Below are 17,476 nucleotides of genomic sequence, written 5' to 3'. Positions count from 1 at the left end.
GTTCCACTGATCAATTTTTTATTGAGACCCGCACCCGTAAAAAAAACATTAGCAGTCATGCACTCATTTAATTAAGATACAAAATATAAATATGCAACCCCATTTTACTAAATTTAGATGACAGCCTGAAATTATTTCTTTAAACTGGTAGCTTTCTTTTGGTTCTTGTGCATAAACTTCAGATTTGAGATTCAACGTGTTTAATTCCCGCATGTGGCTGCACTAGCTGACTACAAAGGCACCTACAGCATTAGATGCCCACATTAAAAGGGAATGAAGCTTTGAGGTGTGAGATTATCACTGAAGGTTATCTTGGCTTAAACCTTTTAACCTCACTCTTTGAAAGTGCTCTGCCAGTTAGTCATGAGAAAGGTCATCTGTTATCGTATCGGCCTCAAATCCATCTAATGGAGGCGGCTGTGGCTCAGTGGGTAGTGTGCTGGACCGGATCAGGGGGTAGCAAGTTCGAGTCTCACTGCAGTCAGCATGTCGTTGTGTCCCTGGGTAAGACACTTCACCCCAAATTGCTCCTGTGGGGATTGTCCACAGTACTGAACTGTAATTCGCTTTGGATAAAAGCGTTTAACAAATGACATGTAATGTAATGTAATGGCCATCCTGAAGTATACAGAGCTGTGTGCTTTCTTTAAGAGTAAATCTACACGATACTTCACATAATCCACACACATTATCATCCATTTCAATCTATTGTAAGTTAAAGATCATGTTCAGATTTGTCTTGTAAAAAACAACACTTGGTTACAGCTTTAACTGTGGAGCTAAGACTGGTCTGATGCCCAGTCTGGAGGGGAGATATTTTAATCATAAACACAGACATAATCCTTGCGTTATGTAGCCAGCAGCAGGAAGGATGCTAGTCATGCCTAGAATTCACTGAATATTGACATTGCATACAGCCATTCAGTTTATGTCTGAAACATGCAGTGTTTAAGTATACGTTTCCATGTGTCCATAAGAAAGTCATGCTAGAAAAAGAAAAGAAAAATCACACAAGCAGAATAAGGACTCCTGAGAAACCATAAAGGTATTTTTACATTTCTTAAGAGATGACCTACTGTATATGTCAAGGTAGAGTTTGAAACTTCATGACATTGTTAATTAAGACAAACAAACAATTATATTGTGAACAATTAAGCATGTAAGGCTTTTGATATGTTATATTCTCTTTATAGTATGGCAGCCAGACTTTGCAGATGCATTAGGTGGATTTTAGGCCAAACTATGACATTACAAAGAAAATATAGTTAATTTCTCTTTTATGTTTGAAAAATAGCTCTCTGCAGTAACACTGGATAGTTTAATCAATCAATCAATCAATCAATTTTTATTTATATAGCCCAATATCACAAATGTTACATTTGTCTCAGTGGTCTTCACAGTGTGTACAGAATATCAGTATGACAATACGACACCCTCTGTCCTTAGACCCTCACATCGTACAAGGAAAAACTTACGGAGAAAACCCACAGTTTACTTTTAGAGACTCTAGGAACAACCAACAACCCTGCATTCTTGGAACGCAGTGCCCTAGTAGGACAGTAGGGTATAATGAGTTATTTAAGGTAAGATGGCGCCTGCCCATTAAGGGCTTTGTAGGCAAGAAGAAGAATTTTAAATTCTATCCTGTGTTCTATAGGGAGCCAGTGTAAGGCAGCCAGAACAGGAGTAATGTGGTCCCTTTTCCTAACTCTGGTTAGTACACGAGCCGCAGCATTTTGAATCAGCTGAAGCGACTTGACTGACTTCTTGGTACTCCCTGATAATAAAGTGTTACAATAATCCAGCCTTGAAGTAACAAATGCATGGACTAGTTTCTCTGCATCGTTTTGAGGCAAGATATGCCTGATTTTTGCAATGTTACGTAGATGGAAGTAGGCGGTCCTTGAAATTGATTTTATGTGGGCGTTAAAGGATAAATCCTAATTAAATATAACACCAAGATTCCTTACAATCTCACTGGAGGCCAATTTAATGCCATCCATAGTTAGTATATCTTTAGATAATTTGTTTCGTAGATTCGTCGGGCCGAGTACAATAACTTCAAAAAATGTAAGGTCATCCACGTTTTTAAGTCCTTGAGGCAGTCTTGAATTTTATTTAAATGATTAATTTAATCAGGCTTGATTGATAAATATAGTTGAGTATCATCTGCATAACAATGAAAGTTTACAGAATGATTCCTTATAATATTGCCTAACGGAAGCATATATAATGTGAACAAAATAGGTCCGAGCACTGAGCCCTGTGGCACTCCATGGCTAACTTTGGTTTGCATGGAAGATTCATCGTTGACATGTACAAACTGAGAGCGTTCAGATAGATAGGACCTAAACCAACCTAAAGCAGTTCCCTTTATGCCAACTAAGTACTCTAATCTTTGCAATAGGATATCATGGTCGATAGTATCAAATGCAGCACTGAGATCGAGCAAAACAAGAATAGAGACACGTCCCTTGTCTGAGGCTATTAGAATGTCATTTGTGACTTTAACCGGAGCTGTCTCTGTGCTATGATGTGTTCTAAAGCCAGACAGAAAATCTTCAAATAAATCATTGTTTTTTAAGTAATCACACAGCTGTTTTGCGACCGCTTTCTCAAGAATCTTTGAGAGGAACGGAAGATTAGAAATAGGTCTATAGTTGGCTAAAACCTCTGGATCGAGGTTGTGCTTTTTAAGAAGAGGTTTTATCACTGCTACTTTGAATGATTGTGGAACATAGCCTGATAATAAAGACATATTCATAATATTTAATAAAGAAGTGCTAATTAATGGAAAAACTTCCTTCAACAGCTTAGTTGGAATTGGGTCTAAGATACACGTTGATGGTTTAGAAGAGAGAATCATTGCATTTAATTGTTCAAGGTTAATGGCTGAAAAGCATTCTAGTTTACTATCTAGTGTAATATTAAAACTTACGTTTCCGGGAGCTGTTGATAACACTATACTGGTCAAAGGCAAGAGGTCATTAATTTTGTTTCTAAGAGTAACAATTTTATCGTTAAAAAAGCACATAAAATCATTACTACTTAGTGCTATGAATAGAAGGCTCAATCGAGCTGTGGCTCTCTGTCAGCCTGGCTATAGTGCTGAAAAGAAATCTTGCATTATTCTTATTCTCATCTATTAATGAAGAGTAGTAGGCTGCTCTCGCTTTACGCAGCGCTTTCTTATATTCATTGAGAGTAATATGCCAAATTAAACGAGATTCTTCAAGTTTAGTGGAACGCCATATCCTTTCAAGTTGTCTCGACTTTTGCTTTATTTTGCGGCTTTCGGCATTATGCCATGGAGCTAATCTATGTTGTTTTATTTTCTTCTTTTTCAAAGGAGCAACAGTCTAATTTTGTAGCACTATCAACAACATGATCAATTTCGGGGAGGTGTACATTTTGTATAAGTTTCCTCCCTTACATGCAGACATGCTATCGAGTTAAGTATTGGTGGAATCTCTTCCTTAAATTTGGCTATAGCACTAAGTGTTAAAGTTTAAAGTGCTATGTAACCTTATCTCCAGAAGGTGTCAGCAAATATCTACAGTAAGTACAGTCGATGCCTGTTTATCACAGAGACAAGGTAACAGATTGTTACTCAAAGGGCTTTGAGATTGTTTACCGAGTATTTATATATTGTATATATTGAGACTAAGTGAAGCTAATAACCATGAGATCATGTATTTCCCTTAACTTTAAATATATCGTCTAACCATTGTCTTATGATATTTAAATCACATACAATTTTTGTGATTTATTACTGAGTCACTGACCTTGTTGTCAGGTTTAGCTGGTTAACATGTTTCCCTATCCTAGTTATTTCCCTAAATCCTTCTTTCTCAACACTTGCTCATCCTTTGAAAAACCTCAGAGCTCAAAATTGAAACATAGCATAACTACAAAGGTAACCAGCATGCCCTACTGTCAGATTAGATATAGCTTTATTGTCTCCCTTAGGAGAAATTTGTATGGGCATCGAGATAATAAACATAAAACATTTAGGACAATCAGTCATAGATACAGAACAGAGATCACATAGATCAGCACAATGCACCACGTCTAACCTGTAGTCGTAACATCGGTGCACTGTTTCTGGGTTCAACAACAGCCTCTAGTCCCCTGTGGCCCTTCAGCTCAGCACAGCGATCAACAAAATGCTTCAGAGCTCATCAAACTCAAAACCTCCCACAGTAACAACGCTCCATATCAATTAAACCCAAATCCTGGGGAGGGCAACAAGCTGTGGGCTCAAGCAGCTTTTATGGGCATCAAGCAGGAACGCTTCCAACGACCTAAGAGAAGTTCTTTTGAGGGAAGGTTTATGCCCAAGGCTTCCCCCGGTTGCACAAATGCTTTTTTTATTTTCACTGAGCTACATGGCTAAATTAGACAGAATATTTTGCGAACATTTATGTGTGTGTGACTGTGCATGCGTAGGCACCCTTTCACTTTGCAACTCTGAGGCTTTCTGCTTCTCTGAAGGATATATTGTGTGTCTCGCTGCTTTGAACTTCAACACACACATTACATTACATTGCATTTAGCTGACGCTTTTATCCAAAGCGACTTACAATAAGTACATTCGACCAGGAAGACACAACCTTGAAGAAAACAGAATCATATAAGTACATCAGGTTTCATAGAGCCAAACATTTCAAGTGCTACTCAACTGGCTATAGATAAGCCAGTCCTTTATTAGTATATAAGTGCTCTGTTAGCAGTTCTTTGTTAGTAATTCTATCGCTCGAGGTGGAGTCGAAAGAGATGAGTTTTCAGTCTGCGCCGGAAGATGTGCAGGCTTTCTGCTGTCCTGATGTCAATGGGGAGCTCATTCCACCATTTTGGAGCCAGGATAGCAAACACAGGTGTTCCCACACATATCCAGCAGTTGCCAAGCAATTACAGAAAGCCTGCTCGGGAGCACCTTTTGGAAAACCGAACAATGTTTTGACTTTTTTTTCCTATTTTGTTTTTGTTTGGTCAGAGAATGACATAATAAAATATGAATGAGAAATATGGTCGGTGCCTCTGAGCCCCATGTCTGCGAGGTCCAGGTGGCGAGGTATGACAATTCGTCTCCTGACCGCGGTACCCAGCTGGGACGCTGAGGGCCAGATGGTCCGCTCACAACAGGTAATCACAGCCAGCATGCTGATGCACTGACATCCTCACAAATGGGTTACCAGAACTACCCAGAGCATTTGGGACGCTGTGATAGTATCCCCTCCCCTGGCCGTCTCTGGGGCCTTTTCTATCGAGTCTGGCACCGGTGCTGTGTATTTTGTAAATAAATCCACATTCATAAATTCCCCTGTAGCTGTACTCATTCCAGGCCATGAGTGCATAATATAATGTCAAATGATGTTTCACAAAAGTTTGTTTGTGAATATCATTTAGTCCTTTCATGAAAGCAATTTATAGCAAATGTCAGATGGGGCCCAGCTCCTATTAAAGCTCCCCTGTAGAGGCAAGCTACTTTAATAATACTACTCCTTGAGGTTTCCACTTGTATGAATTCATTGAATTAATTATTTTGAAAGGTTTTGGCTATTATTTATAGTCTCGAAATAAAAAGTAAGTGTTTTAAAAAAAATGTTGGTGTGTCTGTGCGCAGCGCTTTCAAGATGATGGGAAAACAAAATGTTCTCAAGAGTCACGAAAGGTATCAGCATGCAGGTAGTGCGGGTTATTGTATAATGTGAATGTTACATAAATATGTACTGGCCTACATGCAGATGGAAGAGAATTGTTATACTAAAGTATCACCAAAAGCTATTGTATTCGTCTTTAATAATGCAGTGGAAATCATTGCGGATAATAATCAGATACACTATATTAGCAATAAGAGCTAATGCTCTTCTGTCAGCTTATAAATCCTCAGTACAAACAGCTCTATAATTCACACACCTCCCCCAGTCTCTAACTTGCTCCCCCTCCCTCTCTGCCTCTTTCAGCTCACTGAACTGAGTGAAATGTCTTTCCGACTAAATGATTTTTTTTTTTTGCACGGTGGGAACGTTGCCATAGAGACAGCAGCCCCCCCATCCCATCCCTCCTTCCACTTTTTTCTCTCAACAGTCTACACAGCATTAAAGCTGTGCTAACTGGTGCGTTGTCACGTGTGTATGTGCACGTGTGTGTCTCACTCTTCGTGAACCGTCAACAACACTGTCAGTGTGCTGCAGGTGCCCCATGATGAGTGCGCCTATATACAGAACCATCCTCCTCTACATCCTGTCTCCACTTCTACTCATACACACACACCGCATGCAGCTTCACTCTCTTGTCCAGGTTTTCCCATTTGCATCCTCCTCCTCCACTCAAGCATATCCCGCTCTTCATCCTCCTTCATCTGTTTAATCCTCTCCTACTCCACCCTCTCTTCCATTCCCCTGCTCAGTCTTCCTCCTCTGCTGAAGCGCTGGAGTTGCATATTGCTACATGGTGTGCTTTTTCGCATCAACAAGCGATAATAACCACATTTTAAAAATAAAAAGGGGGACAAATAGGAGCAGTGAGGCCAGATGGAGCTAAGCACACGGGGCAGGCAGCCATGCTCCATTTTGCATTTAGGCAAAATGCGGCCATTATAAAGAATTCATGACAAAGTGGCTGAATAATTACACACGACTTAATGCACAGTAGAAAGTCAGAGAGCTTAGTCATAAAAAAAGTTGAGTTCAGGCTGCTTCTGTCCAGGCAGAGTGTATTACCTCCCATGCCTGAGTCAAATAGACTATACATCGGAAATGCCCAGGGCCTAGCTTTATTTATATATATATCACACTGCATGGGATGTGTGACAGTAGCTCCCCCCCTTCACCCCCTCTCCTGCCTCCCAAGCCAGTGGATTAAAGAACTCAGAAACACGAAGCTGGATGATACATATCCTTTATTTCCATTATCATTGCTTCAGCCACACTGTTACTTACACATTCACCGATATCCTGCGACCTGGTACAGCAGTCCCGACTGAAACAATCGCCTTGACTGAACCCCTCACTCAAATTCTCAGCTTTAACCAATAAAAAAAGTAAACTTCTTGAATAAATTAAATATAAAAAAACAATTGAAAAATAAAAATAATACCAATTCGAGATAAATACAGCATAAACAATGTTATTTCATCATCGTTGTTTTTGACCACAGAGATAAACAATTGCTAGGTCTCCATTAAGTCGTCATTAGTAGTATTAGTATCAAGTTCATTGTCAGATTTTGCTTAAAGCATTACTAATTTTTCATTGCATCAAGTTGACATCATTCATGTTAATATAAGCATGCAAACATGTTTCCCCATTACCATTCAGAACTGCACTAACACGAGAAGACAGCGAGAGAGAATAGAGAGGACGGAAGGAGGGTGTCATACAGGGAAAGAAAGAGGGCAAGATGGAGGGATGAGAGATAGCAGAGGAAACTGGAAGGTTGGGCTGGTGAGAAATTAGAGCGAGTGTAAGTAAGTGGGAGCGGGGGGAAAGGTAAGGATTGCTGGGGGAGAGAATGAGTAATCAGAAAGTAATCAGACAGACAGAAACAGAAAGAGAGGGGGGTGGCAAACAGAGGGAGGAAGAGAATAACGGAATGTGCTTGTTCCACTATGGGTTTTGTAATCCATCACCAGGCAGTAACACAAGGGCTAAATAGGGTAGACACAAGCACAGAGAGAGAGGCTGGGAAAGAAAGAATTATGGGGCCTCGAGACCAATGGATCAATACCATATCTACTTATACAAGCTGGTCGATAATCCCCCTGCTGACATACCACGCAGAATACTTGCAGGTTTGATGCGGGGTGTGTCATCTCCTGTATACCCGATCAAGCATTACGGTGAGTCTCACAGCACATTGCATAGACCAAAGGTAAGAGAGAGAATCTAAGTCCCTACCCTGAAGCACACACAAACACCTCTGTAAAAGTGTGTGTGTGATAGAATGAGAGTGAAAGGGCAACGATAGCTATACAAGTAGCTGTAGTGAGGTGTTGCACTGTTGTTTTGCTGAGGTTACAGTAGTAGCGGTGACAGACATGGCTTTATAAGTCTGTATCGGTTTACACAGGAAGTGCAAAATCCCTGGCGCTTTTTCTCTCACAACACCTCCTCCCTGTTGTCTTTCTCTAAGGGGATCTACATTTGTCATGATCTGTAGGCCGTGACAAATGAGCCTTGGATACTTTGTTTCTTTTTTCTTTCATTTTTTTTTCCTTCTCGTAAATGTAATCAAAACACTCAACAATTCAATTTTCAATCAGTGTGCAATTAGTTTTTTCCCTCGGACATACAGTTCACAATTTACTGAAAGAAGTACACGATCAACACAGTTACTTACATCAGGCAAAGAGTTAGAGAGGAGAGGGGTTGAATGATTGGCAGCTGATTTCAGAGACAACATAGACAATACAAACTAGTGTCTATGAAAGACAGTGTATCCCCACCTATTTCAATGAGGCACATATAGTACACACATACAAACTCACACACACACAAACACACAAAATGGCTCCTTGTAAAGACACGGGACAGAAGACACATTTGGCTCCAAGACAAGCGTGTACGTCTGTGGATGCCGGGGATTTGGGGAGTGAAGGAGGCAAAGACAGAAAAAAGACGAGGAAGGGGGCGAGCAAAGAGACGTGTCACACACAAGGTCACAGTGACACACAGGCATACACAATCACACAGACGCGCACAAATACAAAACAAACACGCCCATAAACACGGAAACACACACTAATAAAAGCAACACGGAAGTGTGTGTCCTTCTAAAGTCTAGTAAGGGGCATGATGGGGACTTGACGATAGTCATTTAGTTGAAGCTGGATGATGACTTCTTGAGAAAAGAAAAGAGTCCTGGAATGATAGAAAAATCAAATAGAGTGGTGATATCCTTCCCTGTTGGATACATCCTCTAGCAAGTGCACTCCAAACAGATGCTGGTCCGGTCCTAAACGCAGGTTTCGTTCAACCTGTGTAGTCCTACATTCGGAAAAGTCTGCCAGTTTGGCCAAAATGCAGAGGATGATCAAATAGTCCATGGCTACTGGAAGCTCACACCACGGCATCCTCAGCGGATTGTAAAAATAGCATGAAGAAACTCCTTTTCTGATGGTTATGTGTGTTCCGTATCAAACAGACAACAGAGCAAAATAATGATAGAAATGTTGACACTGATGAGCACCATAATAATGGTGACACAAAGCACAAAGAAGAGGGACACATTTCAAGGTTGCGTAACATGCTTAAACCAATGAGTCAGTCCTCATTCCCCCCCCCCTCTGACATCATTAAAGACCACTGGACGCTTTGTCGTCTTTCCTCTGGGGAAAATAAGCGAATTAAGTCTAAACAATAGGACGTGGAGCCTGGAGAAGGCATCCAAAAGGGCTGGGAGAATCCACCTCAAATGTTCCGTCCTGCTAAGTACTACGTGAGATTTTTTTCCCATACAGTACGGCATATACTGTACACAAATATTGCAAAGAAAAATATCGACATAGTGATTTTCTTCTTTTATAGTCTGTACAAGGGCATGAACCTTTGGTCCTGGTTGAAACATCCATTTTAGGATGGCTTTCCTTTTTTTTTTCTTTTCAAAAAAGAAAAGTTTGTCACATCACACTCTTCCTAGATGAAATGCTACACTAATCTGAAGCACACATGAACTATGCACATACTACAAACTCTGTGTGTATCTGTGTGTGTGTGTGTGTGTGTGTGTGTGTGTGTGTGTGTGTGTGTGTGTGTGTGTGTGTGTGTGTGTGTGTGTGTGTGTGTGTGTGTGTGTGTGTGTGTGTGTGTGTGTGTGTGTGTGTGTGTGTGTGTGTGTGTGTGTGTGTGTGTGTGTATGAGTTATATGTTTTTTGTTCCCTTGCTAGATCCCAAATGTACACCTGAAATCACTCCTACTGTACCGTTTAGTGTTAGCATGTGTTTGTTAATTTAAAGTCTGATGCTCAAGGTGTAGCTTGGGTTGGATGTTGTTTTTTTTCTCCCGGCTCGGTAAAGACAGCACAGGACTTGAAGAATTCATTAGCAGGAGCAAAACAGCACTAGTAGTAGGACACTAGCAGTGTCTCCGCGTCTCTCTTTCTTTGATGGAGAGAATTATTCACAGATGAGAGGAAAGAAAGGAAAGTCTGGAGCGATGATAAAGACCTGAGGAAAAAGGGGATAAGGGAGAAGAGACCGATTAAGCTAGAGAGAGACAGAACGGGGCGAGAGAATATATAAACAGTATGCAGTAATGTACGTTTGGAAGGAGGAGGGGGAGATGCATTACATAACCCATAACATCTAGATTATACAGATGCTTCTGCCTTGGAGCTTCTACATCTGACAGCGCCACAGCCTCCACTTTATCACACACTCACAGCTAGGTCATGCCTTTAAAAAGACTCAACCACTTTTCCTGTGTAAATCTGTCTCGAGAGCATCTGCTGCACAGTACGTGGATGTACTTTAAGATTTTAGCACAGCGAGTTCTGTCCAGTTTACAAGCAGAAATCAAGGAGGCAGTGGATTTTATTTAAAATAGGGATGCAGATGCCAATAGCCTAGAAAATAAGAATACAGACTGTGTGACAGCATGCTGATAAGACGTTTAAAAAAAATCAATATGTCAGATCTAAAACGGGAGAGGCTCACAGTTTTAATCGGAGTGAGGACTGTCCACCACGATGTTCGGCTTAGCGGAGGATTCTGGAGCAGTCTTCGACACAAATGTACCAATCGCTTTTTCCTGCAGGGAAATAGAGATTTTGCTCGTGTTAATTATTAATGGGAAATAGAAACACTTTTTATACATTCAGTTGAAGTAATTAAAATGTTAATATATTTAATGTTACTGTCATGCCTTTTAGTAGAGTACCACTACTATTTTTGCTACTGTACTTAGTGGTGGAAAGAAGGATAGTACAATTTCAAATTACATTTTTGGGACATTTGCTTATTCTTCTTCTTGCCAAAAGTAAGATTAAAAGATGAATACCACTGTATGGTAAATATGAAGCTCCCGCCAGCAGCCAGTTGGCTTAGCTTAGCACAAAGACAGGCATAACAACGAGGGTAAACAGCGATATTCCAGCTCCATTCAAAGATAACTAAATTCTCCTCTGAAGCACCTCTGACTGTGATATCATTAACATGTTAAATCTCGGTTGATTAATCCACCCAATCAAAGTGTAAAAAAAAAAGAAATACTTTCAATAATTTACATGTTAGAATTGTATTAATGTATATAGATTAATTACCCAACAAGATGTAAAGTAATTAAAATATTTTGCAATTCTGCTTATTGCAAATAGTTTATCTAGAAATGTCACATAGCTAAATATGTTATTGTGTATGGTGAGATTTTTACCTTTTAGAACTTTAAGAAAAAAACACCTGAATAATTATGTTATCACTGCTGCTTTGATGTTAAAGTGCCATTACTTCTATTATCACAACTTTTGCTATTCTAAAGGCAGCATACTGCAGATACCACTACTTGTAATGAACATAATAATCATCATATAACAAAATCAATGTGGTTTTTCAGAACCAACCAAAGGACTGAACATATGTGGTATGAGATCATGACACATGAATGCATACACAGTCACTGTCACACACACACACACACACACACACACACACACACACACACACACACACACACACACACACACACACACACACACACACACACACACACGGTCATTACCTCCACAAGCTGATACCAATTTTCTATTGGTTTGCGTGGATTGGCCAGCATGGCTGTCCAGTGCTCCCTTCCTGGTCCTTCAGCCTCGCTGCCGACACGACACATCCCTATAACCTCGTTATGACCAATACTAACATGAAGCAAGGGATGAAAGCAAAGACAAGAGAGACAGAGAGACAGAGAGGGGGGGGGGGGTGATGGCATGGATATAATAAAGCAGAGAGGGAGAGAAAGGGCTTGTAAGAAACAGGCAGGCAGAGTCTAATCCATCAACCCTGAGTACTAGAAAAATAATACAGTGGCTGTGGAGGAACAGCAGCTCGCAAATACATACAGCCTTGCATAAAAGCTTGATGAGCGCGGGGAAGCAGGCACGAGCACAAACATACACATACTGTATGGAGATGCCAAATGGAGGGCAGTATACATAATAGAGGAGCAAGTATCTATTCACAAACACATCAACCAGCCGAATGTTGATGCAAGCGTCAGACAGACAAACGCTGGCAGGGTTACACTTCTCCCTGCCATTAGCATAAATCATGCTTATTCATGAGGTGCCCGACTATGTAAAACAGGGAAGGTCCACCAGGAGGCTGATTCATGAGAGGGCTCTCATCATGTTCAACACAGCCGCAACACCATCAAAATGTTACGACCCAAAAGCAACAGCAAACGCCACACTACCAGCGCAAACACACATTCAATAAGCAGCACACTTCACAGTAATGATCGGCTTCATGTCAAAGCACCCCAAACACGCTGCCATGTAATAACACTTGCTCACCAGTCATAGTCCATCACCGCAATGATGATGGAAACACTTTCTATATTTTCATTGGGAATGTCAAACACCAGCGCCTCGTTGTATGTGGGGTTCAGGGTGTTCTTCTTAATGGAAGTCTTCCTCTTTTTTAGCCTTCGCCCGTCACAGATCAAGGAGGCCTTCACATACGGATCTGAACGAGAGAGAGGAGGGAGGAAGCCAAGAAAGATGAAAGTGACGGGGTAAAAGGAGAGATAGGAAGCAAGTAGTGAGGGGGGGGGGGGAAGTAATGAAGAGAAGGAAAGGAGATGAGAAACAGCGAGGGAGGAGAAAAACGACCGTGAGGAATAAAATAAATAAGTGGGGACTCCTCCAAATGTTGTTGGGTATTATGCTCACAGGTATCCTGCTTTAACACATAAAAGGCATGGAAATCAAGTCACCTTGGCAAAGCTGGATTAAAAACACAAAGGGAGAAAAGCAGCACAGGTTGAATCCCTTCCATTATCCATTCAACATGTGCAGCTCGGAGACAGCAGCCAGGGAAAACACACACGCCCACGTCTTTATACTGCAATCTATGTATCTTTAAGGCACTGCAATTACCCTGGGATCACTGGGCCAATAATTACGGCAGGCGGTCATTATCATTTCAGATTGTATTTAATCCAAGAGGGCATATGCAATATTAAGGTCTTTAAGTGAAGAAATACTAAAGAATTAAAGGATTTGCTCTTGTTAATTCAATATTAGCTATCATATTATCACATCCGTTTCACAGGTGAAACTCTTCTTATCCACACGTAATTAGTGCAACACCTGCAGCTAATTCTGCTTGCAACAAAATACATTTAAACAATGTTTTACTGTGTTATTGTGTTAGTGGATAATACACTAAAGGCTTCAGCTAATGCATTGATAATGTATAGATCTATCTTCAGAACATCTAACCTAAGATCATTTTAACTGCACTTCAGAAATTATTTACAGGGGTTAATTAATCAAAAAAGTACTTTTCTGCATCTTCTTGTACTTCAGTAAGTGGTAAATAAAAATGTATTTGGTTAAAACTTTTTTGCACGGATGTGTTGATTTGTATCTGCCGGGAGAGGAAACTGACTGTTTCAACTCAGTTAAAATGCAAACTGTATTGTGCAGCTGTATTGCATTCTGGTCAATTGAGGCTACTGATGGGGAAAACACAGCTTCTTCATTTGGTGTAAAACGGCATCAAAAGGAGCTCTATTATTTAAAGAAACTAGATCCATGTTTACTTGTGATCTTAACATGAAAAAGTATCCCAACTGCATGTTAGTGTGTGTAAGTGTGTGTATACATTTGTAATCCTTTACCTGAGAAGCCAGTGAGGTCCATGGCTTTGAGGTTGGTGGCCTTGATGACTGTAGCAGTGAGCCTGCCTGCAGTGGGCAGGTAACACAGCGAGAAATTGAGCTCCCCGAGATCAGCCTTCTCCTGTAGGTCACCACACACATATAGAGATCAGAAACTGAGCACACACACACACACACACACACACACACACACACACACACACACACACACACACACACACACACACACACACACACACACACACACACACACACACACACACACACACACACACACACACACACACACACACACACACACACACACACACACACACACACACACACACACACACACACACACACACACACACACACACACACACACACACACACACACACACACACACACACACACACACACACACACACACACACACACACACACACACACACACACACACACACACACGGCATCAGAGACAGAGTCAGATAGGAAGAACATCAACACACAGATATCCTTTGGTGTGCTATGAGTGTCTGTTGGCCAGAAAAGAGCTACATCTGTGACGGATGGCGCTGACGGCAGGAATCCTAATGCGGAGAGGCAGAGTGTTTAGGCAGAGGGGAAGTGCCGTCACTGTAAATGAATCATATGCCAATCTGTCTATGCCCCCGAGTGGAGGAAAGTGTTAAGTTAGTAGAGATGGCGATTCCTCAGGCTTTTTATAAACCCCCCCCCTCACTACAGTCTGATGTTCTCGCTGCCTGTGGTCTCAGTGGCACCACAGTAATGACACCAATGGTATTCAGGTCGCACTGTGGCATGATGACTCCTTAGTGGCTTTGTGCCTCACTAATCAATACTTCCCCGGGTGAAACACTGAAATGCGCTAAGAGGTTGATGCTTTAAACTTATTTAATAAATGAAACCTTCATGCCAACAAACTGTACGACTTCTAATTTGCTAATAGCTTTCTATGAATATTTCATATAAATCTACTTGGACGCAGCACTGTGTGATAAAAAGTTTGGATATGGCCAGCGGTGCCTTTCCAGTAATCCATCTGGACTCTCCTGAGCTGTGTTATTACATTACCAGACTCCGAATGAATATACACTGCAGACAATTTCCAGTCCACACCATTCCTGTGCATTCTCTCTATAGAGTACGTACACGTCAGACAACAGACAATAATGCACACGAGAAACAATAAGATACTGGAAACTTGTTCACCCAAAAACACCTTGAATATGTATATACCCTTGAATTGATGGGCACTGCAATGTTTCATTTCTCAATTTCTATCAGAATCTCCAGAAGGTCATTTCAAGTTCTGCTATTTAACATAAGAAATTCCACTCAAGGTTTCTCAATTGCTCGTCTGAATAAATGTTTCTTGTGACTGACAAAACAAAACCTCAGGACAGAGGCAACCTGATCATTCAAACTTGACTGCATTGAAGAAGACCAGCTGTATTTTAGAAGTTTGCATACAGCAATACGTGAATAAAGCAAATACTTTAAACTGTGTTTTCCATTTTTAAAAAACATTAAGAAGGATGGTTTTAAAATTAAAGTCTGACAATACTTAAAATGATGTGGTGCTTTCATTTGAACATATAGTATTTAGTGGTTGCATTTCAAAGTTATTCATTGACTGCTGATGCAGAATTAAACTGTGACCTTTCTTCTTCTTCCATAGAGTCACTATGGCTATGATATCATGAAGTGAACAAACAGTATGAGACATAGCAAAACAGACATCTTGCAAGCATGCCGTATAGTACATCTGTACATTCAATATAACACTATATTCAGCTGTTAATATACTATAAGGCACACTATAACAGCAGCAGCACATCCACATATTCGTTTTGTAATGTACTCACAAATCTTAAGTTCCCATTAACCATTTGGCTTTATACTAAAATACATTGGACAATTGCATTTCTTATTTATTAGTCACTTTCTCTTTCCTCTTTGGTATTCACATTTTATTTCCAACCATGAATCTATGTATTTGTCCTGAAACTAGAGGGTTACGTTTGATATGCTCCATTATCTCTCTAACACTGTTTGGGCCCATCATTTTCAGCGGCTGGATATCGCTACAAGGCTCATTTGAATTAAAATCTTATCTTCCCAAAATGAAAGTTATTGTTTTGCGTTTGATGCAGAGCTTTGTTCTTACCGCTGTGCCCTCCACAATGTCCCTCCAGACGGGTTTGTCCCCGCTGCCCTCGCTGAAGTCCAGCAGGTTGTCCACCACTACCTGGCCAATCAGGTCGTGTCTGGAGAAGCGGTCGAAGTCGTACACAGAGAAATGCAACTTCCTGGAATGTAGCTCACTCAGCGGAACGCCAAACTGAAAGGTCTCATTGAACACCGGGTTCAAGGTCTTTCTGTGGACCTGCGAGACAGACAAGAATTGAAACTATGTACATCAAAACTACAAATAACAATCATTATTTAGAACCTATAGTGTACCAATGGGTAGGTAAAATGGAATGAGTACAAGGAATGATAGGGCAACATGTTTTTTTAACCCTTAGATGCACGAGTGCCTGGACCCTACACTCTTCCACAAGTGGGTCGAAAAGGACCCGTATTAGAATATGTGTTTTTATGCCATTTTGGTTAATAAAAATCACTTATTTTGGTTCACACTAGAAATATTTTATATTTAATTTTTCACTATTTATAATTTTAGACATTCTTTTTACATTTTGAAAAAAAACGTTTCCCCATAGGATTCCATAGAAAAACGGATGCGGGTCATTTTTGACCCGCTTATAGAAGCTTGGGGTATTAATACAAAAACTACAATTTCTTAAAATCTAAATAAAAAATTTGAATGGCATGATATACAAAACATGTTTTTTGAGAAATAGCTGGAATATGAAATGATAAAAAAAAAAATGTAATTACAAAGATACTTCAAGAAAACCAGCTCACCGGGTCAAAAAAGACCCACTTATGGATCTAAGGGGTAACAACACTACAATTACAGCAGAAAGGCGGTTAACATGGGACTTGCACTGTAATAAGGGTTGCTCTTACACAAAATGTCAATGCTTTTTTTAGTGCTACCAGGAATAGCCATTACCTCTGCTTGAATTAGTCATGTATAAAAAACTTGGATAAAATACTACATTTGTTAAATGTATAATTATTCAATTTCAGTATTCTTGCACTAAATACTGTCCAATTAAAAGGTTTGTGAGTCAAAGCGTATATAAAAATATCAACACCATTTCCCAGATTTCCTAATTGCCTTGTTACATCAGACCTCCTGTTTTCTTTGATTATGGACATACTTGTATAAGTACACAGTATCTTATTTCCTGGTTGGTAAAGTACACTTTCACATTGTGACTTGATGTCTAGCACTTAGCAAAGTTCGCCTTCTGACTTTTATCTGTGACTCGAATAAGTATCAATGCAAAACTCTTATATTTAGAAAAATTATCTTATCTTAGGGGCTCAGAACTTATGGTAAATACATTTTATCTGAAAGCAGTAATGGACAAAATCCTCATACATGTATTCGTTTAATAACATATTTGGCACTGCACTCCCATTGGTGTTTTATTGTACTGAATATTTTCCTTAGAAAACATAAAAGGCATCCATTTCTATGAATCGAAGGGGTTCTTA

The 17,476-nt window shown here is 40.2% G+C and overlaps 1 protein-coding gene across 1 annotated transcript in view; it reads right to left on the bottom strand.

Moving 5' to 3' along the window:
- Positions 1–6,887: 6,887 nt before the first annotated feature.
- The window catches only part of syt3 (synaptotagmin III), a 39,409-nt gene continuing 28,820 nt past the window's right edge, over positions 6,888–17,476 (bottom strand). The window contains exons 8-13 of the mRNA XM_034088401.2: positions 16,011–16,229; positions 13,837–13,957; positions 12,506–12,677; positions 11,719–11,848; positions 10,659–10,752; positions 6,888–10,169 (exon numbers count right to left, since the gene is read on the bottom strand). Coding sequence (XP_033944292.1) covers positions 10,663–10,752; positions 11,719–11,848; positions 12,506–12,677; positions 13,837–13,957; positions 16,011–16,229 — 732 coding nt within the window. The 3' untranslated portion in view covers positions 6,888–10,169; positions 10,659–10,662. The remainder of the gene's footprint in view (positions 10,170–10,658; positions 10,753–11,718; positions 11,849–12,505; positions 12,678–13,836; positions 13,958–16,010; positions 16,230–17,476) is intronic.

Source organism: Pseudochaenichthys georgianus, chromosome 8, assembly GCF_902827115.2.
Source record: "Pseudochaenichthys georgianus chromosome 8, fPseGeo1.2, whole genome shotgun sequence".
NCBI lineage: Eukaryota > Metazoa > Chordata > Actinopteri > Perciformes > Channichthyidae > Pseudochaenichthys > Pseudochaenichthys georgianus.
This window is presented reverse-complemented; position numbering and strand designations above follow the sequence as displayed.